General features: G+C 40.2%; 1 protein-coding gene across 1 annotated transcript in view; it reads left to right on the forward strand.

Moving 5' to 3' along the window:
• DNAH11 (dynein axonemal heavy chain 11) overlaps positions 1–24,631 on the forward strand; it is a 299,093-nt gene that overhangs the window by 187,279 nt on the left and 87,183 nt on the right. The window contains exons 56-61 of the mRNA XM_050938580.1: positions 2,507–2,740; positions 4,488–4,634; positions 16,188–16,301; positions 17,167–17,310; positions 17,899–18,081; positions 18,991–19,092. Of these exons, the coding sequence (XP_050794537.1) occupies positions 2,507–2,740; positions 4,488–4,634; positions 16,188–16,301; positions 17,167–17,310; positions 17,899–18,081; positions 18,991–19,092 (924 nt within the window). The remainder of the gene's footprint in view (positions 1–2,506; positions 2,741–4,487; positions 4,635–16,187; positions 16,302–17,166; positions 17,311–17,898; positions 18,082–18,990; positions 19,093–24,631) is intronic.

Here is a 24,631-nt window from a genome sequence, read left to right on the forward strand (position 1 = left end):
GAGTAGAGACTTCTCATAAGCATCATGATTGGGTAGGGGCCAGTTACTCTGTAAGAGGGTTGCCCTTGGCTAGGATGGATATCTGTACTGCAATGTTTGTGTGTATAATAGACATTTAAAAGTAAAAGACTGGAACAGATTTCTGCTTGTGATCAAATGTGCATAAAATATCTTTGTTCATTTCCTTGATTTAAGAAACAGATTTCTGTATTTTATTTTATATTAGCTGGGTTATGCTACCTTTGCTCCGACAAAGGGTGTGTGGAGACTCTTATTTATTGTTTTAAAGACAATACATTTAAACTTTCCATATATGCAGTCATTCTGTATTTGGTTCCTGCTTCAGATTTCTATTATCGCAATCACAGGTGAAACTGTGTTTTTTTTAAGCTAGCTTTTAAAGCCACAAAATATAATGAGGCTTCTCACTGAGAAAAATTGTAAGTCTGTCTACACCAACCTGATTGTAATATTAATGATGTAGGTTTGAAACGTTTAACTGCATCAGCAACCACTTATGAGCAATTTTCCAAAAGATCTCTAAGCATTATTGACAATGCTTTGGTAAATTATGTGTGACTTTCCTAAGAGTTGGTGTAGCTCATTTAATTCATATTAATTGATTTTTAGGCTTCCCTTGATTAATTGAACTGGGTTCGTCTTGTACAGAATGCAATAAATAATCATTAAAATGAGGGAGATGTGACTCCACAGATTATAAAGTTAAGTACGTTAGAAGTCATAGAGGACAAAATGGAAAAATAAAGTTTAACCCAAGACTTACTTTCCCAAGCTCAAAGTTCTACAGAATATATATGCATACATGCTAATGACTCTAATATTCTTAGATTTGTATTTTTTTTAAAAAAGCCTAAAACATTTCTCATAGAAAATGAGCTTCTCATTCCAAGCTTTATCCAGTGAATAATGCTCCAGATCAAAGCCCTAGGGTAGCATATTTTATCTGTTGGGAATTTTGGAATAAAAATAATTTAAAGACATGCACTTGGAACGCTCATTGTCCTATCCCTTCCTGTCCTCCTCACTTAACTCAAGCCGAGTGGATGAAGACAGAGTTTCACTTTTGTCGATATTTTCTGCTTGGCATGGGACTACGTTAGTAAATATTATCTCTTTCAAGAGCTTTAAATATGCTTTGCCTGCTTTGATTATCATGTAGTATTTTGGAAGAGGTATACATTCTAAAGGATCATAAAGTAGGATTGTCAAATAAAAGCTATAGGAAAGAAGTTATGAAGAAATGCTCCATTGGAGTACAATATACATACATCAGCAGCTCTCAGACGGTGGGATGGGACCGCAAAGTGTGTCACAACCCCATTTTAATGGGGTTGCCAGGGCTAGATTAGACTTGCTTGGGCCTGGGACCAAAGCCTGAGGGCTTCAGCCCTGGGCATCAGGACTCAGGTTACAGGCCCCCTGCCTAGGGCTGAAGTCCTTGGGCTTTGGCTTTTTCCCCCCCCCCTCACTCACTGGGGGCTCAGGCTGGGTCAGGCTTCAGTCCTCCCCTCTCCTACGGTTGCCTAGTAATTTTTATTGCCCAAAGGGGGTTGCGGTGCAATGAAGTTTGAGAACTCCTGGCATACACTAAGTAATGGATTAAATGCCTGACCCAATACTCATTGAAGTCAATAGAAAGACTCCCTTTGACTTCAAATGGCATTAGATTGGGGCCCAATCCTGTTCTTTTGAAGTCAATGGTGGTATCACCTATTGACTTCAAGTAGGAACTGGATTGGGGATTATGATATATGTGGGATTCTGTGGGGATCAGTGGAACCAGAGCAAGACCATTGTGCACACTTTTTATTTGACCTGAAAATGATTTTTCAATCAAGAGTTCTAGAAGTGAAATTTCAAATTCCTAGCACATTAACTCTACACTTAATAGTACAATGGTGATTAATTATAGATTTTACCGTTTTTAGCCTTCTGTTGGTGCTTTTTAAAAATAACTCAAATCAGGGATGCCAGAATGGGGAGCCCGGGAAGCCATGGCCCCATCACTTTTTACTGGCTGTAAGGGTGAGCAATGGCAGAAGAGGTGGAGAGGAGTGAGTGGGAGATGGGGTCTTGGAGGAGAAGAGGTGGCATGGGGTGGGGCCCTGGGGAGAAAGAGTGGCGTGAGCCAAGGGCTCACGGAGCAGGAGTAGGGTAGGGCAGGGCCTCGGGGGAAAGGGACGGAGTCTCAAATATATGGTGAAATTATACATAGTACTCAACTGCTGTTGCAGTGAAAGTCTTGTGAGTACTGAGAGAGAATTATTCTAAATTGTAAGAAGCTAGGGAGACAGTTTGATTATTTGAATTCTTTGTTTAGTGTACTGAAAGTGTTATGCTTTTGAAATAGAGTTTGAAAATTATTATTGCTTGCTATCCTTCCTTGGATGTGTAACTTTTCCTGAGGTATATAACTGTATTTAATCTTTGAAATATTCCTTTGCCCTGGTATTTAAATTTGTTTCTGTTCCTTTGATGTTTTCAGCCACATGTTCAGGATTCCATTTGCCTTTTTATGGCCTATGCTCACACCAGTGTCAATGAGATGAGTGCAAAATATTATCAGAATGAGAGGCGGTACAATTACACCACTCCAAAAAGTTTCCTGGCACAAATCTCACTTTATAAGATCCTGCTGGAGAAGAAATACAAGGAGATGTCCAAGCGCATGGAACATCTGGTGAATGGCATTCAGAAGTTAAAAACAACAGCTTCGCAGGTAAATTACCACATGTGAGGAAAGACCTACTCTTGTCATTCTCTCTCCTCTAAGGAATGCATATTTTTTTTCAATTTGACCCAGGCAAAATTCGGTAATCTGGTATTGAAATGTCTCTGCACCTTTTTGGTAGGCTGCTGAGTTCTGGCACTGCTGGTTCAGTGCTGTACTAGGGCTTTGAAACTGGATGTTATCTTATGTATTGCCTTGCAAATTCCAGGTACGTGTAGATATCTGTCAAAGAAATGGGTTACTATCTTAACATTTGAGCTAGATTGTGGCTCAAAGTCAGAGCTTACCCTGGAGGGGTGAGAAGGGCTCCAGAAAAATTTTTAAGAGGCTCAGAGCGCATACTACAGTAGTAGCAGGGCCACCCTGGGAGAAGGTACAGATATGCTCCTGTCTATGGTAGCTGGCTGGCTGATGGGGAAGGGAGGATTAGAGGGGTGAAGCCATCACTTCTTCCCGTCTCTTTTTAGGAGGCTAATGCTAGCTAGCTGTAAGCAGTGCCTGTGCTCCCCACCAAACTGACTCATCTCTGCACAGGGTTACCAGGAGTGGGAAAGCTCTTTGGATCCTCTTTTCCCCTCCCAGCCTCAGAAACATGCTAATGGCTGGCAATTTGTTTGCTAAAACTACAAAGTCTCTGTGTTTATCGATCGATATAGAACATTTAAACATTCAGTTGCAGTGTTTGCACAGCACTGCAACTTTGTGCTAGTGCATGAGAACTGGGAGGACAGACTTCACTTTTTTCATATTCCCTTAGCTTGGGCAGTAGGAATAAACAACTAACATTAAAGACTTTTAGTTCTGTATTAACAGTCAGCTTTAGGATACCACATGGTGCTCATGAAACAATGCATCAAGAGGGTTAAGTGGGAAGATTCCCAGGGTTCTAACAGAGGCAAAGGTGGGGAGAGGTTGTGTGATAGGTTTTTTGTTGGGCTTCAGAATTTCACCTTAACGTTTTCCAGCAAACAAACAGAAGAGCCCTCAGACATTCTGCTGGCTTTGAGGTTTAAAGCTGCTAGTACTGACTTGGCACCTGTCCATATCAGGTTATAGCGAATCTCTTCTGATTTGATACAGAATCAGATCATGGCCAACAACCAGATAAAGTGCTTGGATGAGTAAGAAAAACCAAAGAATAATATATATTAAAAGCCCTTCCATTATGCATGGAAAAATACTGTTGCTGGATATTTTTACGTGGGTGACTAGCATGTCAAGCAATAAATTGCTCTTTCAACAAACAGGTAGCCTTTGTTAAACAAAACCTGATTTTTTTTTAATGGAAACCGTTCGGCAAATCTCCATTGAAATTATCTGTGAAAGGCTCTTCAGAGTGATTAATGAGCATTTTCCAACATGTCCTGTTGCTGCTGTTTATACATCTATGTCAGGGCTCGCAGGACCTTGCTGAGCTGCTTACAGATCACAGTTTGGGCACATCAGAGGAGCTGTTGAGGTTTTGGTGGGTGTGGTTTGATTGTTTTGTATAATTTGTTAGTTCATTTAGAAAGCAACAAACTTCTCCCCTGAGCCACAGAAATGGGGCTGTAACATGGAAACAAATCATAACAAGTAAAGATGAAAAATAAGGGATGGATACTATTTTGCTTTGAAATGGAATGGAAGACAAAGTTCAAGTACAAGTTATATCCCCCTTCAGGAAATGTACATGTTCAAGAAGTGTGCCTGATTAATGACTACTCCAAAACATTTCTTCTCTGTTGCGCTGTAGGTAGAAGACCTGAAATCCAAACTAGCCTCTCAAGAGGCAGAACTACAACTGAGAAATCAAGATGCTGAAGCTTTGATTACTAAGATAGGGCTCCAGGCTGAGAAAGTGAGCCAGGAAAGAGCCACTGCTGATGCAGAGGAGCGAAAGGTCAGTCTAATTCCACCATTTAGGGTTGTTGAGCTGTATTTAACACAAAATAAACCTTTGTAGGTGAACAGTTTTGAACAACTTTCTCTCTAGGGAGCATGAAGTCTAAGGAATTATTATACTTGTACATGTAACTGCATTTCAGACGATGATTATCATTTGACCTTTCTTTACATTATGCATTTTCTCAACCTTTTAACTCTTTTAATGATATGAAAGAACAATAAATACTGAGTTCATTCAAGCATATAATGGAAATGGATCTTCAGAATCAGGCCTATTTGTAATACAGTAATGGTCAGTCTTCTCTGAGACCTTTAGGTTTCTAAAGGCTTTGTGGTTTTAGTTAAATTGAACAACTCAATTGATATCAAAGTCCATTCCATTGCCTTACATTTATTTCCAAATTTTGAATCCTAAAATCCTTCTATGGGATGTATAAGTAGGGTGACCATATGTCCTGTTTTGGCCAGGACAGTCTCTTTCTTTCTTTTTTTTTTTTTTAAGTCCTCTCCGAGCCATCCCGACTTTTTGGGGAAAAGTGGACATTTGTCCTGTTTACTCTTGCCAACTGATCAAATTTGCAAGAGCAAATGGGGAAAATGCCCACCTTTTCAAAAAAGGGTGAGCAGCGATGCCAGCCCCGTGCAGGGCTCGGATGGGGGGCAGGCAGGGCTTGAGTGAGCAGCAGCGACACCAGCCCCAGATGAGGGGGAGGTGTTGGGCGAGCAGCTCATGCCAGCCTCATGCACCAGGGTTGGGGGCGCTCGGGCTAGCCCCATGCAGTGTCCCGTTTTCCCTTTTGGAAATATGGTCACCCTATGTGTAAGCAGTTCAGAATCTGCATTATTTTTCTCTGCTCTGCTCAGCATATAGAATTATCTATCAATTTTATTATTAAAAAGATAGAGAAACTAGACTCAAATTCAGGATTTTATCCTGAACCAAAATGTTTAAACCACTAAATGAAGCATCCTATTTTTGCACTAAAAATACAGTGAATATATCTTTATGCTATAGTAGCCACTGATCTCTTTAAGTCCTCCTACCCTAATGGACTTCTGCAAGCTTGGCATTTTGCTGTGAAAACTGATGTAACATGTCTATGTAGCAAGAACTATGATTCTATGATACAAGGGTTGCTATTAGGCGTACTTTATTTTTTTTAATGCAAATTTTTGAGCCTCATTCTGCTTTCGTTTAAAGATGGTGTTTTTTGTTTTGCCACTGATACAAATAGAAACTGTTATCAGACCCTTTTTGTATCTCTCCAGCGTATGCTGATTATGGACTTTAACGTTTGCAAATCAAATTTTATACAAGAATTTAAAAGATTTGCCATAAATGTTAAAAATCAAAATAGTATTATTAAACTTGCACAGATTGGATTGCTCAGGAAAAGCTCCCAATTTTTTCAACCACCTTTCAGTGGACTTTTTATTGCATCTGTTCTGCATGTTTCTGATAGATTTAGGATTGAGGAATGTCCTTACCACAATTCAAATTACTTCATTAAGCAATTAGGTACAACACTTAGTGTGATTATCGTGGGATAATCACGCCCCAGGCCATTTTTTTCAGGCTCGAGGCATAGCCTCATGCCTATAACAATTACCACATTTCCTTTAGTTGTCTTAGTGCTCTTCTAAAACGTTTTAACTGGGATGAAAATATCTGTGTGTGTGTTACACTAATCCCAAGATATTTTAAAAAGCTGCAAATGGTTTATAAAGATTAATCTGCACCTGTAATTTTTTATATAAAGTGATAAGCAAATGAGAATACAAGCAGTTTATAAATATTTCTCAAACCATGGAATGTTGGCAGTTGGTCACACTTTAAACTAAAGTAATTAAAATAAACCTTTAGAGTGCAGAAGTCTTACAGGGTCCCCAGTGTGCAGCCTGGCCTGTGGAACCACTGAGCCTCTCCAAACCCACCAACCTGAGGTATCCCTCACATTTTGATGCTGATGTCAAGCTACAAACATCTAATAGGCACTGAACTTGCACAGACCACCACAGGCAGGGACACACTTGTGATACATGAATGTTCTCTCAGCCACTCATAAACTATCAATAGGGAGGCTCCAGCCAATTCCCTCCAGCTCTCCATCCTGGCACCTCAGAACTGTACCATCTTACACTGGGTCAGAACCCTCACCAGTGCAAGTTCATTACCTAGTTTGCCACTCCTTTGTGGAAAAGTGGACATGCACCAGCCTTTGTAACCTTAGCAAGTTTCCCAAGCACTTTAGACAACTCACTAGTAAGGATAAAACATCAAAATGAGTTTATTAACTACAGAAAGATAGATTTTAAGGATTATAAGTGGTAGGCATAAAGGGTCAGAGATAAACTAAACATTTAGGATTAAGATAACTAAGCAAGTCTTGAATCAAACAGCTCTGACAGATGATACAACCAGGTCACAGTTCCTCTATATACAGACTGGACTCTCTTTCTAGCCTGGGACCAAATTTCCCCAGTTCAAAGCCTTTGCCTTCCCGATGAGTTTCCAGGTGTTGACATGAGGAGCAGTGAAGAGAGGCCAAGTGATGATGTCACTTCCCCTCTTTTTTTTTTTTTTTTCTTTTAATTTTCTTCCTGTATGCTGGAAAGATCCTTGCTGTTATGATGGGATCAGGCACTCCCCATTGGTCAAGCAGTCTCCATTTCATACGTGACTTCTCTAAGGAGTCTCTGGGACAGTGGATTCTTTTCTTTATAAGTGTTAATGAGCTATTAACACTACTGGTGGCCACTCCTTTGTTGTAACTGAAAGGCTGGTTTTGGGTGTTCCCAACCTCGCAACATATTTCAGTAACAATACTTCCTAACTTCGCATACAGTGACGGTACATACAATCCAATGGGATATTAATGTTTAACAGATCAAGACTTCTAAAACGATACCTCGGAAGGTATATTTTGTACAAAACATATCATAAACATATCACAATGGTGAATATGGGGGCTCCAGGGTGCTACTGGTACAGAATATCACAGGAAGCTAATGGTGTAGGGATTTTGTAAGTTTTTAAAGCATTTACTAGATGCATGCTGCCTTTAGAGATGCCCTGTCTTTAGAGGACTGGGGAGGGATGGGGTGGTCGCATCACATCAGAATCACTCAGAGAGGAAGGATGAGTCTGGATGGGACCAGACCCATGATGTAAGATGGAGTTTGTACAGGAGTCAAGAGAGTCTGCTTAATGGTGTCACTTCTTTTGAGCTTGTAAACAGTGGCAGCAGCGCTGCAGCTACTCTTTGGCAGCTGCAATCACTCTATCACATCAGAGTAGCTGTACAGCTATAAATGCATCGTGATATGTCTTGCTTTCTAATAAGGAACCTGCCCCCTTCAGAGAAGAAAACAACACTGTCACACTAGTACAGAGTTGTATAGGTATTGTGGATGCTGGAATTACATTGGGTAAGCATGGGGAGTGAGGCTGGAACCACTCTGGCTCTCCCCTCCCGAACTAAAACAATGCTTTTTGTTTGTGTGCTGCACTTGGATTATCATGTTCAGTAGTCCAACTACTTTTTACGTGTGATTGTACGTTTTATTTCCAGCTCTCCCAGAAATTCAGATATTGCTCAGGAGGTCTTGTCTGTAGGCACTTCTGCCCTGAACTGGACCACCAAAATGTTGGAGATCAGTATTAAGTCTACCTCCACTTGGAGGAATGGACTGATTGAAATCACCTTTCTGTCTCCCATTCCCTTACTTTTTTTTCTTAAAATCAATACGTATAGCTTCTTTGCTGCCTCCAGCCACCAAGAAGCAAAGAGTAGTAGCACAATAAACAAGAACAAAGAAGAGAAAATGAGGGAAATCAGAAAATGGAAATAAAACTAAAGAATCAGCTTTGTGTGATATTTTAATTGTCTGTTCTGTTTAATGGAAGGTACTGCATCGTATTCAAACCACTGCATGGTACTGTTTATGATGCAGGAGATTTCAGTTGGTACACGTTCTTACCATTTTTAAATGGTGCTACATATGTTGTATGCAGCGTTGTTGTGGTCATGTTGGTCCCAGGATATTAGAAAGACTAAATGGGTGGGGTAATATCATTTATTAGACCAATTTATTGAAGAGCTTGGTGCATCTCAAAAGCTTCTCTCTCTCACGAACAGAAGTCGGTCCAATAAAAGATATTACCTTACCCACCTTGTCTCGCCACAGCTCTCGGGCTGATCTGCTGACTTGTATCTTCCCATATTAGTGCAGCTTGTCTAATACAGAATTTGTATTTCTTCCCATATATAGTAGTATCAGTAGCTTAGGCTAGCAGGCGTGCAGCAAATGGAGAGAAAGTGTGAACAAAGGAAGAGCTGAAAACTATACACAGTACTTAATTTTAAAGTATGCTATGTCTGTGATGCAAACTGACGAATGCTGGGAAATTCAACCTGTAACTCCCACCAACTCAATCCTGAACTCATGTTGTTTTGGAGGTGGGGAAAGGCAGGAGGGATTGAGTTTCCTGATTTAGCAATGTGTCCCTTAATCTGAGTTTATTCCTAGTTTGTTGTTTTCTTGTTTTGTATGTGTATCTATGTATTCTAAACACACCCCCCCACACACACACACACAGCTGCCAGCCCAGATTATTGTACGAATAACTACTGTAACTAGGACATTACCTATTCATAGTAAAAGTTCTTGGGGAGACTTTTTTTACTGCCAATGCAGTGTAGCATCTATCCAAATATTAATATCCCAATCACTGTAATACTTTTCTTTCTCTGTAATTAGGCTTTATTCAAGCAAGACCTAACAGGAAATGTGTGCATGAGAAGCTATTTCACATGAGTTGTGAGATACAAGGATAAAGACCAAACTAAATACAACTGACTTCAGCCCCAGGCAGCATATCCTTAAAAACATAAGTACAGTAACCTCCCAAATATGCAAGTGTAAGTGATACAGAAATCCTGTACTAAGGGCTTGTCTATATGATAAATTTGCACTGATATAACCCAAATCAGTTTTTAAACTGATATAGTTCAGCCATTGCACAAGGATGTGTGAATGCTCTTATTTCAGTTTTAAGAGTGGCTTAATTTGGTTTATGTTAAGCCTTTCCTAACAGACTTCAGACAAACTAATATAAAAATCTCTTAAACCAAAATAAGAGTGCCCACAAGGAATCTGTATTGATTTAACCATATCTGTTTAAATTCACACCTGAAATTAAACCAGTGCTAATACTAGGGGAGCCCATTGCACTGTGTCAGGTTACTCATGGGCTCTCCTTAGAATCCCTGGATATGTGAATGGCAGCGGAGACCATCAGTAAATGTCAGAACAAGTCTCACCTATATAGTAGTTAAAACATAAAATGGGACAACCCTACAGCTAGAAAGAGAGAAGCTGTGCTGCCCAGCTACACGGAGACTTCTGGGAAAGAAGCCTGCAGGTATTTCCCAGATGGTGAAGGTTGGGGATGGGAAGAGTGGGGGCTGTGGTAAACACCTTCCCCCTGCAGGTAGCAGCAAAAGCAGGAAGCCAGGCAGAGACTGGGCAACTTGTTGCTCCACCATGAGGTTCAGTCACTGCAGGGAGCCAAGCAGCTTGCTCCTCTACTGAGCCAGGAAAGAGCAGCATTAGGAGCACGGGGAGACCCTGGAGAATGAGCCACCCACTCCCTGTTCAGAGGAGAAGTAGCCCCTGCAGAGAGTTAGGCTATGTCTACACTACCGCAGTAAGTCAACATACACTATGTAGCTGGAGTCAACATACTTTACATTGAGATACCTCGGGTTGTTGGTGGGAGAAAATCTCCCGTCGACTTACCATACTCTTCTTGGGAGTAGAGTACAGGAGTGGACGACAGAGCGATCTGCAGTTGATTTGGTGGGTCTTTACTAGACCTGCTAAATCGACTGCCAGTGGCTCGATCTCAGCGCATTGATCCCGACTGTAGTGTGGACTTGCCCTTAGAGACTGAGCTTCCTGTTCCCTGACCAAACGTGCAGAGGCAGGATCCCTACTGCTGCAGCAGCTGGTGTGGGAGCTAAGAGAGTGAGAAGATCTGGTGTGCTGCTGGGGAGCAGGGGAATCCTGATATCACAGGGGTAACTTGGAATATACTTCTGCTACTCCCAAGGAGTGATGGGGCCTGCTGAAATTCAAAGAGTTAGCTGCACCAAAGGGCCCGGCTAAACCAGGATTCCCAGCCAACCCTCACCTGCACCAGGTTATCTACTCAAGTACGTAGGTTCTCCAAGAAGCTTAAAATATATTTTGAGGGATCAGAATAGTCTAGTGTGGAAGAATTTGGCAGGTTCAGACTTGGATGAAGCCAGACTGTATGAGACCAGACCGGTGGAGTAACCCTGAGCTTGTAAGGAGCCAAGACAGACCTCTTATTGGCCAGGCCTCAAATAATTCAACCCACATATTAGATGTCTGATAGTCAAGCAGGAGTTCTGTGGTCACCGGGGAGACACTGGGGTGGTACTTGTGCAAGTGACTGTCCCACAGCATCTAGAAGGGAAAATTATTGGTGGCCTGGGCTATTTTTAATGGTCATATTTGTTTCTGAAATTTGTTCTTTGCTCTGGGGTAGGTGAGATGATGCTCGGGGCACTCAGAACTGCGAATCACTTTGTTGCCACCTGCCTGCGGTGCAAAGAAGCCTTGCCTGTGCCAGCTGGGTGTTAACGCCCTGACACAATCAGCCTGTCAGCTGCTCAAACACTCTTTTCTTGGCTACACCAGCCCTGCCAGTTGAAAATAGCTGCACTCCAGGCCTTAAGTCCATTCAAAGTGTCCCCCTGTGATGTTCAGCCCCTGATCACTGGATAACCACAGAAATCCCAGATCCTCCATTTCCAAAGGAATGGTGTACCCTAGTTTTGCCTTAGAACACCACCCTTGCATCACATGCAGCATTTGAGTTCGGTTATAATAAATCAAAGAGAAATTTATTTAAGAAAAAAAGAGATTCACATAGAAACCAGGGAGAACAAACAGTTACATATAAAACAAAACCATAAAACATGAACTAGGGCCTGCACTTATTGATAGTTACATTTCCTAGCTAATAAAGCAGATTCTCACCCCCAATGTTCAGTCTTTTGTAGCACTCACTAGCCCCAAGAAGCCAGGACCCAATCTTTCATGAAGCATTTCTGCTCCTCAGAGAATGGATCCAGAGTATTTTTCTCCATCCTGTTGATATATTGAATCAGTCTGTTGCCTTTATTCACAGACAGGGTGACCCCTTTGTTGTCATATCCTTCCTTTCCACTTCCAGCTGGTTTCAATGTTTGTAGTTTGTTTTCTATTGGCTTCTTTGGATTGTTGCAATGGAGGACAACAGAGCAACGCATTACATATTTGGCTAGCCTGTGCAGGGTGACAACACCTTCCAACTTGAATGGGCCTCTGCTGAGACATATGCTTCTCTGGTGACTCATTTTCGCTCCAAGACCATAAGAGCATGATTTTCAATGTAGTGACATTACTCCTTAAATATCACCATACCCACATCTCACAATGGTTATGGGTATCAATAAGATACACACTTTCAGTAGGGATCTCACATGCTATCTTTTATGGATAAATACCATGAAAGCAATTTATTAGGTATAGTGAGTTTGTCAGGACTGAGACAGGAGTTGCAGTGAACCCTTTGCCAATTGGCACCAATGGCGTTTCTGTGTCACAGTATGGCCAGGTCTCTCCTGCCCTCTCTCCAAACTCTCCACTTTCCATCATGCAGACTGAGCAGAAGCTCGGCACTCCTCGCTTATCTGTCACCACTCTAGTTTTAAATCCCCAACTTCAGGGGGCAGCGGTGTGCAAAATTACCCTTTTCAACCTGCCCCCAATCAATCTTTCATCTACAGAATGACAGTTTTTCAGAGATCATTTCCCTGAATCAGTCCCCTCCCTCTATTCCCCTCTTCTCGCACATGGCAGAGATGGTCAAACTGAGTAGATAGGCCATGAGGTGCTCCCATGTCTAAGGAAACTGTATCATGAGGCAAAGACTAGGAGCTCTCCCACAATCTCTCACAGCTCAGGGGCCCTCACTTGGCCAGGAAAAGGGACTCAGACAGGACAATGTTTAAGACCTCTGGGCTTACCCAGCACCAGCCAAGACTTTTCCAGAGAAACCTCTGCAAGGTTGTTGGTACTACACAAATCAGACCATCCTCACTGATCAAGAACAATTCAGGCTGGCTCTTTGGGACTTCCAGGAACCCCTGAAAAAGGAGCACAACAATATGATGACTGTTCTATATATAAATGGACAAGGAGTGTTGTCCTTTCCCTCTACACAACAGGAGGAATATGAGGAAACCACATGGGCACAACTGGATTCCAAATAATGGTATTTATTAACTGTATAGAAAAACACAAGACTTCTCTAGCTACTTATGTTTGCTGTTGCTCTACCAGGCTTCTGAATGCCTTCAGAACAGAAGACAGGGAGGCCTACTTGAGGGCTCCCAAATTATTTAAAGGGATAGTACTTGATTCCTATACAATGTGAGGTGGGGACAAGAAACTCAAGCGTATTTGCTGAAGTGGGACAGATTGTCTCTTGGGCAGAAGGCCACCCCTAGCTGCATCAGAGTGATTTACATAAGAGGGATGCTGAACACAAAAGCAGGCTGTCTAAGCTATCAGCAGAGAGACTACATGGAATGCTCCCTAAACCTAGAACTATTACAGTTGATTTCCAGTACCCCAGGCTATCTCCAGGGAGATCTGTTTGCATACAATCAAAATGCAAAGGTGAAACTCTTGTTCACCTGAGAAGAAGACTGCACCTCACTGGACACTCTGACTCAGATCTGTTTTGTCTCTCTGCTTTCCCTGCCCTTCTGCTAGGAAGAGTCACTCAGAAGGTGAAAAAAGAGGAAAGTATGGAAGAAGGCCATGGTACTGAGAACTGTTTCTAGGCAGTCTCCCACCTGACAGGATCTCCTGTCCTTTAGCCAGGTCCTGATTTTGGAGTGTGACAGCTTGGCTAGCTTAGATGACCCACAAAAATAGACTATCTTAGCATCCCACAGGCCTTCCACCCTCTTAGCCTACACAAGAATTTGGGCAAAATTCTACTGACATCAGGCTAGAAAGACAACTCCAGGAAACTAGTCATCCTAGCTCTTCTGGATGTGTTGCAAGATGGCCTAAACTTGGGCCAAAGACCTCTTACCATTATATCTCATGTCTCAGCACTAAATAGTGTTATAAACACAGGCTCTTCCATGTCTCTGGTAGATCACCCAATGGTAGTCAGGCTCTTAGGGGAGCATGTCTACCAAAACTAGCAGTCAGACCTGCCTTTTCCTACCTGGGATCTTCCCATAATTCTGTAGGCTCTCATGACCCAATCAAACAGATGGCATCTAAGTCCCTGCATTTTATTTCCATGCAGTCATGCTTCTTGATCACTGTCATATCAGAAAAGTCTGAAGCCTCTGCTCTTACTACATCTTCCATAAGTCATTTTTCATACTACTGAATCATTTGTTACCAAGATAAACTCTTCTTTCTATACATCACAGAAAATTGTTCTTCCTTTGTTTTTCCCAAAGCCTCTACACCTGTATGAAAGAGTAGTTCAGTTTTACCGTAGGAACTGATTTGTTCTGCTGTCTGTTCATTTCTTTCACCCTAAATGTCTGGGCCTGAAAGCTCCTCCATCGCCAGACATCAAACCAATCCCAAGGGGATCAGTGCCCATTCAACATTCTTGATGGCAGCATCCTGGGCAGAAAGGGAGTCAACCATTGAGGAAGATCTTCCTCTTCTTGCCTCTCCTCCTTTGGCAATATTTGTGTGAGTTGTCATGCCAATAAAGTCTCACTGAATTGAATTGAAATTCTGTAAAGCTGCTATGTAGTCACTCCCAACAACACTGTTTTTAAAGAGTGCTGTTGAGTTTGCCTTCATTTTTCTACAGAAGCAAAATTCCTTGAGTGGAAAGTGCTCCAAGCCATGGTACCTAAATAACTTAATTATACTATTTTCAATTTCCTCATTCTACAGATGTTGGAGGCCTCTCATACTTGTCCATGAGGCTCTAAGAAAGAGCCATGACCCTTCCACTTTCACTCCAGATGAGTGCTTCCGCAATTGTGATGAAGCACTAAATTTTTACTAGCAGATTAAAAATAAAAGTTCGTTAAGAGTGGCATTTTATTTAGCCACATTTATTATACACTTCTGGAATGAGAGCAGGAGGAGTGTGTTCAAGGTGTGGAGCCTCATGGACAAATCTGAGCTGCCTATGATATTTGCAGGAAGCGAATAGCAATCCAAATGTCTTCAAATGGCAAAGAGGCCATATCTAGAAAGGAAATGATCAGGTAACAAATTTTGCAGTGTATTTCCAGGGTGGTTTCAGGATAAGAGTAATTGCTCTGTGTAGGTGGTAATTTAGCCACTGGTATACAAGTTCTCCCTTACAAAGTGCCTTGTGTCTGTTCTGAAATGGCTTTTTAAATGCATGTTTATTTAATTAGTGGGTATTATTAAAATAGAGCTGACACCATTAAGTTATCAGAAAGCTTAATTTATTTCCACAGTACAAAAACAATGTCATAAACCAGAAGCTCTGGGCAAATTTCCATTTTTTAAAATTCATTCTGTTTTTCAATTACACAATTACAAAATCCCAAAGTGGTCTAAATGTCTATTTTCTTACCTGATGTATTAATACAATCAAAACCAATTAAAAAAATATATATTCCAAGAATAAAACACATTCACCAAATTTAAGCCTGGCATACATTTTTTATTTTATATTTAGTTATAAAATTGTCAGTTTCCATCATCATCGTTTACACTATCAGAGTGTTTAGTTATGACCCTGACCAGAGTATATTGTGATTACATAACTGGGCAAATGATAGCATAACTTAACTTTTTTTTGTCATGATGCCAGATAAATCTGTCTGAGATTGACAAATGTGGCAATTTTTCTGCCATTTTCTAGCTCCTCCATTTGCCTACTCACTATTTTGTCTGTATTCTTGATATCAATGTGTTTTTCCCTCAAAGAATTTCAAAGGGTATCCTCCATCTTCTTCCATGTTTCTGCTTTAAAAAGGATAGAACAGCAAAAGGGAGCAACTTCATGATTTAGGACAGCAAAGAGCAGCTAGGATGAAAGGAATGTGGCACTCTGAACTCTTTATCAGAAGTAATGGGGTTTATGCTTTGTCTGGATGCAGTGGTCTGCAGGAAGAGGAGCCTGCAATAGTGGTCTCCCTATAAGCCTGGGGTTGTAAGTCACCTGCCCTGTGGAGCTTTAACTTTGCAGAGCTCAGTCACAGCTGGAGATCTGACCCATTGTCTCTTTCTTAGGATCATTGTATGATTTTTTGGTTCTCATGATAGGAGCATAGGATTTGCCAGTTTATGTGACAGTGCCTAATGTAAGAGAGGTTACTATTTACTATATATTGCTTGCATACCCAGACACTAAGAAAAAGATCTGTCTGCAGCTTAAGCAGCTCTGACTGTATGTGGAAAATTAGGTCTCAGGGTAAACTCTTAAGATTCTTTGTTTGAATAGGTAGTGGCAATCCAAACAGAAGTATCTCTGAAGCAGAGAGAATGTGAAGATGACCTGGTGAAAGCTGAACCTGCTCTAGTGGCTGCTACAGCAGCTTTAAATACACTTAATAAGGTAAGAATCAGGCAGTTTAATGGCTGTGAGGAACTTCCTTTGAAGGATTTTAATAAGTTATGTATAGCTCAGCCCATTGGGCTTGTTGCTGTACTGATCAATAAAAGATCAGAAACGAGCTTGTTCTCCCATCTCCCTAAACTGGCAGCTCCTGGGAATTTTGTAGAAGCTGCATAATTAGTATGAAGGAGCACCTTGAACCTCTTGAGCTCTGGCTGATTGGAAGCATCACTGTGACATAGGATCTGCTATGTGTGTATGCGGGATAGGGGGAAGAAGTGCATGTGTCCAGAAGAAACTGACAAAATAGTATGATGTGTATAGATTATTTTACCTACTGTTATTGAAAGTAGTAGCACTACAGTATGGTACAAGTGTATAGGTTATTTTACTGTGATTTATTTCACTGACGATAAAGTCAAGTCGCATCAAATAATCTATATTAAATATAATATTGACTGCAACAAGAATAATTAGTTGATTTGGGTTCAAGTCTATCAGGAAACTTGCATGAAAAAATGGCTTTTGCACTTTTCGCTGTAGAAAATTGTATGTGTATAAAGAATCCATACAGAACATTGCTTGTTTGTTTTAGTGCTCCTGGACAGTGATGGCTTCCTTTAACTATCATGCAGGTAGTTGCAGCTCTACTTATTATATGAAATAATGACCAATGGGATCACAAGCAACTAAGAGTCATCAAAGAGTACAGCTGTGCATTCCTAATCTCTTAATCAGAATGATTCTGCTGTACTTCTGCTGCACCAGCAATTGCATTATTTCTCTGTAGACATCTCTCACTTTGTAGATAGCTAACTCTGTGTTTGGCAGCTTTCTGCTGATTTTTTTTGTGATTGCTGTTCAGGTTAATCTCACTGAATTGAAAGCCTTCCCCAACCCACCGATCGCAGTAACAAATGTTACTGCTGCAGTCATGGTATTACTGGCTTATAAAGGCAAAGTACCCAAAGACCGAAGTTGGAAAGCTGCTAAAGTTTTCATGGGAAAGGTACTGGACAGTGGGAAATCATCTGTTGGCTATGTGTGATGGGTGAGAGTACGGCTAGTTAATTAAATATTACAGTCCAGGGTAGTTTTGAGTCAAGTGTAATGTTACGTTCTTACAGACTTAATTGAAGGATCTGTATGTCATATTGTTATAAAGCATGTCTCCCTGTGGCTTCAGTGGCATATTGAAGTCAACATGAGCATCAGCTGGGAGTTACTCATTATTTGCAAAACTGAGAGCAGTCAAGTATAAGAGAGAGAAAATTGTATATATGTTTTTACCTGATATTAGACAATTTCCCAAATTAATTGCAAAAAGCAACTCGAGCAGTTGGGGTTTTTTGAGGGGGTGTGATGGGAGGGGTTTTGTAAATGAATGATTCCTGTGAAGATGTGCTTTAGGCCACACCTTTTTTTTTCTTTCAAATTTGTATTCTTTTAGTGCTCAGTGCAATCTCCAAAAACAAACTAAATGCAGAGTGCCAATTTTGCTTTTATATTTTAAGGTCATGAAGCAGGAGTTAACGTGATCTGGAATGTTCTCTGCAGTGTGAATGGATTGAGTACATTAGGCCTCTTATTCTTGCAGGTTGATGACTTCCTACAAGCTTTAATTAGTTATGATAAGGAGCATATTCCTGAGAACTGTCTGAAAGTGGTCAAAGAACATTACTTGAAAGATCCAGAATTCAACCCAAATTTGGTCCGCACAAAGTCCTTTGCAGCAGCTGGTCTCTGTGCCTGGGTTATCAACATAGTAAAATTCTATGAGGTACTGTGTATCAAAATATTTGATCTCTGACTGGACAAGTAGGTGAGTTTGGAAGGATACTACAATAGATGCTTGTGACTATTTCAGCAGACTCAGTGTATTATTTTCAGTGAAGATACAAGATTAAATGCAGATGGAGGTTAAATGGAAAACAGTGCTAAGGCTTGAAAACTTCATTTTTAAAGAACAAATTTGTGGCCATTGGGGTTATGATGCAACAGTGAGGACAGATCGTATATCCTTTTTCTCCAGATACACATCCCCCTTCCACTTAATCTAAAGGAAAATCTCAGCTAGCTGTCTACATGGCAGGCAGTTTGAGACACAGTTGAGCAATTCTGATTCTCCAGTAGATGCCAGTGGTATATATGCAAACTAGTGAGCCCATTGCAATATGATGGCTGGATGTCATTTAACTGTGAATATTAAAAAATCTACTTGATTACAATGTACTATTTAAATTAAATGCACACTTTTCCCTTTTAATTCTGAGCCCAAAAAAATCATTCCATGTGTGAATTGATTAGGTTTGCACAGCAGACCTGTTTTCACAAATTAACTCCCACCCCTACTTTCTGTGCTAAGGAAACAAAAGTTGGAAGTGTTTGGTATGAGTGGGCAGCATTCATTTCTATTTAAGATAGCCTTAAATAAGCTACTGTCAGAACTACAAGGGATGACTCCTCTCCTAGAAAGCAAGTAGTATATGTGTATAGCTATAGTTATGTATTTAATGTAGGTTTGTATGTATTTCACTACCATATACAAAAGGTAAAGCAAATGTATGCAACCTGTGACTTACTGGTTCATTGTACAGATTAGCAGCTCTTTCATCATTTGCAGTTTTTGTGGATGACTACAAGGCCTACTTTTTGTCCTAATAAAACTATACTCTCTCTATTTCTCAAGGTGTATTGTGATGTGGAGCCAAAACGTCATGCATTAGCCCAGGCAAATGCCGAACTAGCAGCAGCCACTGAAAAGCTAGGAGCAATTAGGAAAAAGCTTATTGTAAGTACTGTCTGAACGACGATAGTCCTCTTCCAGGATCTTGAGCTCATTTCATTGGCTTGTGTCTATCTCTATGGCAAGGCACTGACTCTGTCCAGAAAGATAACTGGTTTTATTACTCCCCAGCTCTGAAAAGCCATAAAGTCTTTGTTTTAGTGTCAAAGATATGGTTGTATTAAGCTTTATTACTACTTTTCCTAGAAACCTATTGAAGGGCATCCTGCATTTTCAGTTGGAGCACATTAGGCCATTAACAAGAAATTACAGAATTTCCCCAAAGCCATTCAGCTATATATAACCAATAGATTTAATAAACAAAAGTGGCAATGGATATAAATAACAGAATGATTTGTATGAGTTGTATATCCCTGCAGAATCAGTCGTTATGTGGTTGTTGACTTGGTGGTGCATAGGAATAACTTCCAGAATGGGCACTGGAAGCTCATGCCCACCTGCATTTATGCCTGGCATTAATTACATAAAGATTGTAATGATGATCTAGTCTAATTTCCTGCATAATACAGGCCATTGTATTTCACCTGTTAATTTTTGTGTCAAGTCTATATCTTGTGGTTGAGCTAGTGCATATCATTAAGTTCAAGAGCTGAGCAGGATTCAAAGAGGATTTAGACCTTTGTATGGTTAACAAGAATATCCAGAGTTTTTATAATAAATATTAGAAATTAACAAGAGTTTTGCAAGAGAAATAATCCTCTCTGCTTCAGACCTTAATGCAACCTCGAATTATTGAGAATTAGTAAGAAACTTTCTTTGGGGGCAGGGTATCCCATAAGAAACTAAGGAGTTTCTTACCTTCCTGTGACTCATTCAGTGACAGGATGCTGAACTAGATGGACCATTGGTTTGATTTAATGTGGCAATTCCCTTAGAATAAGGGAATCATTAGTACTGCAAGATCTTCTGTTGAGCTGGAGAACTCCATGTTTGCTTCTTGCAGCCCACATCTTGGATCCCCTTGGCTTCTATTATGGGGTGGTTTGTTCATAGGCCAGTGTTTATCCAAATACCTTATCTTTTTCAGCAGACTATAGGGAAAGGGGTCTCCTTCCCAATGTGTTTTGCTGTTTTACATGAGTAATCTGACTTAAGTAGCTCATTTGTATAAATTACAAATACACTCAAAAAGGCATCCTGAAGCGATATGGCATTATCAGATTTTGAAATGGGCTCATAATAATTCACTTATTGTAATGCAACACTAGATAAAGGAAAGATACCACTTGACAGTAGGGCCGATTCCAGGCACCAGCGCAGCAATTCGGCAGCGGGTCCCTCAGTCCCTCTCAGAGGGAAGGACCTGCCACTGAATTGCCACTGAATAATGAAGCAGCGGCAGTAGAGCTGTTGCCGATTGCGGCCTTTTTTTTGTGGGGGGTGGCATTTGGGGCAGCAAAAACGATGGAGCTGGCCCTGCTTGGCAGTTACTGCAATGTATTTGAATTGTCCATTTAAAGGTAATAATATCTGTTACTGAAACATTTTTAATTAAATCTTTGTGTTTATCTGATAGTATTATATAAGGCTTAAAAGATTAAAGTCATTTTAACACTACAGTCTAAATCACCAAGAAACATATACAAACACTTTTCCAGGATTGTCAACTAGATAAAAATAACAATTTCTTTTAAAAAATATAGTTAAAACTAGGGCTGTCAATTAGAAAAATTAATCATGATTAATCGCGCTGTTAAACAACAATAGAATATCAGGTTTCAAAGTGGTAGCCGTGTTAGTCTGTATCAGCAAAAACAATGAGGAGTCCTTGTGGCACCTTAGAGTCTAACAAATAAATACAAAGGTGCCACAAGGACTCCTTGTTGTTTTCAATAGAATACCATTTATTTTAAATATTTTTGTATCTTTACTACACTTTCAAATATATTAATTTCAATTACTATACAGAATACAAAGTGTACAGTGCTCACTTGATATTTATTTTTTTATTACAGTTATTTACACTGTAAAAACAAAAACAAAAATTCAGTTCACCTCATATAAGTACTGTAATGCAATCTCTTGATCATGAAAGTTGAATTTACAAATGTAGAATTATGTAAAAAAATAACTGCATTCAGAAATAAAACAATATGAAACTTTAGAGCCCACAAGTCCACTCAGTCCTACTTCTTGGTCAGCCAATCACTCAGACAAACAAGGTTGGTTACAATTTACAGGAGATAATGCTACCTGCTTCTTGTTTACAATTTCACCTGAAAGTGAGAACAGGCATTCACGTGGCTCTGTTGTAGCTGGCATTGCAAGATATTTACATGCCAGATGCACTAAATGTCCCTTCATGCTTCAACCACCGTTCCAGAGGACATGCTTCCTTGCTGATGATGGGTTCTGCTTGATAACGATCCAAAGCAGTATGGACTGACACATGTTCATTTTCATCATCTGAGTCAGATGCCACCAGCAGAAGGTTGATTTTCTATTTTGGTGGTTTGAGTTCTGTAGTTTCCACATCTGTATGTTGCTCTTTTTAAGACTTCAAAATCATGCTCCACACCTTGTCCCTCTCAGATTTTGGATGGCACTTCAGATTCTTAAATCTTGGGTTGAGTGCTGTAGCTATTTTTAGAAATCTCACATCGGTACCTTCTTTGCATTTTGTCAAATCTGCTGTTAAAGTGTTCTTAAAATGAACATGTGCTGGGTCATTGTCTGAGACTGCTATAATATGAAATATATGCATAAGGTGGGTAAAACAGAGCAGGAGACATACAATTCTCCCTCCAAGAAGTACAGTCACAAATTTAATTGATGAAATATTTTTTTAACAAGCATCATCAGCATGGAAGCATGTCCTCTAGAATGGTGGCTGAAACATGAAAGGACATACGAATGTTGAACATATCTGGGAGGTAAATATCTTGCAACACTAGCTACAAAAAAGCCATGTGAATGCCTGTTCTCACTTTCAGGTGACATTGTAAATAAGAAGCATGCAGCAGTATCTCCCGTCAATGCAAATAAACTTGTTTGTCTTAGTGGTTGGCAGAATAAGAAGTAGGACTGAGTGGACTTGTAGGCTCTAAAGTTTTACACTGTTTTGTTTGAATGCAGTTAAAACCAAAAAATCTGCATTTTAAGTTACACTTTCATGATAAAGAGATTGCACTTCAGTACTTGTATGAGGTGAATTGAAAAATACTATTTTTTATCATTTTTACACTGCATGTATTTGTAATAAAAAATAATCATAAAGTGTGCGCTGTGCAATTTGTAGTCTGTGTGGTAATTGAAATCAATATTGAAAATGTAGAAAAACATTCAAAAATATTTAATAAATATCTATTGGTGTTCTAATGTTATAAGGCGATTAATCGTGATAAATCTTTTGAGTTAATTGTGTGAGTTAATTGCAATTAATTGACAGCCCTAGTTAAAACCACTTCTGTACAGAAAGCTGGGGAAATAAATCTCCATGTAGTAAAAGTTAGATTCTAGGAGCTTCAACTACAGACAAATTAATCTTATTTTATTACCAGAGTCTTATGATAAAGACGGGTCAGAATTCTCTTCCCAGCTTTGCCACATACTTTGAGCCACAGAGATTGTCAAGTTTCCCCACCTATAAAAGTTACGGGATGTCCTGAGGCTTAATTCAGTTAAGTTAAATATTATGAAATATTAGGTTAGATAATAGGAAAAACTTTAAGTATAAGGCTAGTTAAGCTCAGAGGAGGCTTCCAAATGAGGTTAAGAACAGGTTGGACAAACACTTGTCAGGGATGGTCTAGAGTATACTTGATCATGCCTGTGTGGGCGGGGGCTGTGCTAGATGACTTCTCAAGGTCCCTTCCATTCTACATTTCTGATTCTATGATTATAAATCAATTTGAGGTCATCAGATGGAAGGCACAAACCAGTTACTATCCATATTTCCTATTTTGACAGAATATACACCTACCAATTCCAGAAAGTCCAGCACTTCATTTTTGACCTAGCTATTACCCAGCATTTCACAGGCCATCTCCAGTTTATGGCTGTTCTCAGTTTTCCAGAGTTAGTTTCCTTTCTTCTGCATCTAGTCCCACTGCAGCATTCTTCTCCCAAACAAGTTGCTATATGCAGTATAGGATGAATAACCTGCAGTTGATCTAGAATTTGTGGACCCCCCCACTCTGCCACACCCTGTCCCCCAAACTCTTGTCCTTTTTATACTCAAAATTAGCTGGGATCCCCAAGGCTTGTCTACACTGGAAGAGTTATATTGTGTTAGATCACATGTTAACGAACAAGATGACTCACCTGCCTGAGTTGTACTGAGTTGAGACACAGGCTGTCATGTAGAACTGTAGGGTTAATCATAACCTGCTGACAAAATATTTAACATCTAACATGATAGACTTTGATATGGTGGGTGCCAGATTCTATAGTGAATTTACATCACCTTTATGCCACTCAGGCAGCATAAGTGAGTCATAGTCTAGCTGTAAATGTACAGAGAATTCTCCGGTGTAGGGGAACCCTGCTTAGTGCATATGAGCTGGATTCAGGTCTGTGCCAGGGGTGCCAGAACAGGGGGCATCGGGGGCCTTGGCCCCATCACTTTTAGGGAGCTTCTGACACTCCTGGTCTGTTCCTATGCCCCCCAACGTGTAGGTAGGTAGCCTGTAGAGGTGTGGGGGGGATGCACTGGGGGAAGGAAGGTGAGTATTGGAGTTTAACTACACTACACCAATCTTCCACCGGCACAGGGTCTACTAAGCATCCTGTATCAGCGGCTGCATGACAACCGTTCTAGTTTGTGTTGGAGCTGATTCTGACTGTCTATACTGCAGCATAACAAATGGGATAAGAATGGTCAGTTACTTTTCTGTCAAGAATCTCTTGATTCATCATACTGAAGTAGGCATTTATATTTTTCCTACGGCTATCCAAACATCAGTCCATCCATTCACTGACCTCTATCCTTCAGTGCACTCCCCTTCCCCATCCCAATCTTTTGAAGAATAGAGTTAAAGGCAGAGTGTCATTAATGACCTCTGTTTCTAGACTAGACTCATGGATTTCCAATGGCTCCCTGTCCTGTGTCCAAGTACTTCTTTATTGGCCAGCAGAGAAACTTGTAAATATTTTTCAAATAGAAGTTTTTGTAGATAGCAGTTTTCTATAATGATTAATAATCATTGCAGCCGTTAGTCATTAATCAATAATATATAGTCAGCTTAGGTGACGCTATGAGCTTCACCTTTCACTTTTAATGCCTTCAAAAATATATTGTAAAATGACAAATTAAAATCCTTGTCAAGTGCAAACAATATCATAGTGATTTATTGTGGGGTTTTTTTAAATGATAGATATACCCACTGGTGCAAATGCTGTACATTGTTTAAATATTTGTTGTGTTTTAACACCGGTTAAAATTACTAAAAGAAAAACTGAGCACACAGGTTTCATCTGAGTGTAAAACCTTTAAGGCTGGGTTTACATGGACATGCCCAAGCCTGCACACACTTACTTCAGTGACGGTTCCCAATATTTGTAATGGGGCCACTTATGATACTAG

The sequence above is a fragment of the Gopherus flavomarginatus genome, chromosome 2, assembly GCF_025201925.1.
Source record: "Gopherus flavomarginatus isolate rGopFla2 chromosome 2, rGopFla2.mat.asm, whole genome shotgun sequence".
In the NCBI taxonomy this organism is placed as follows: Eukaryota; Metazoa; Chordata; order Testudines; family Testudinidae; genus Gopherus; species Gopherus flavomarginatus.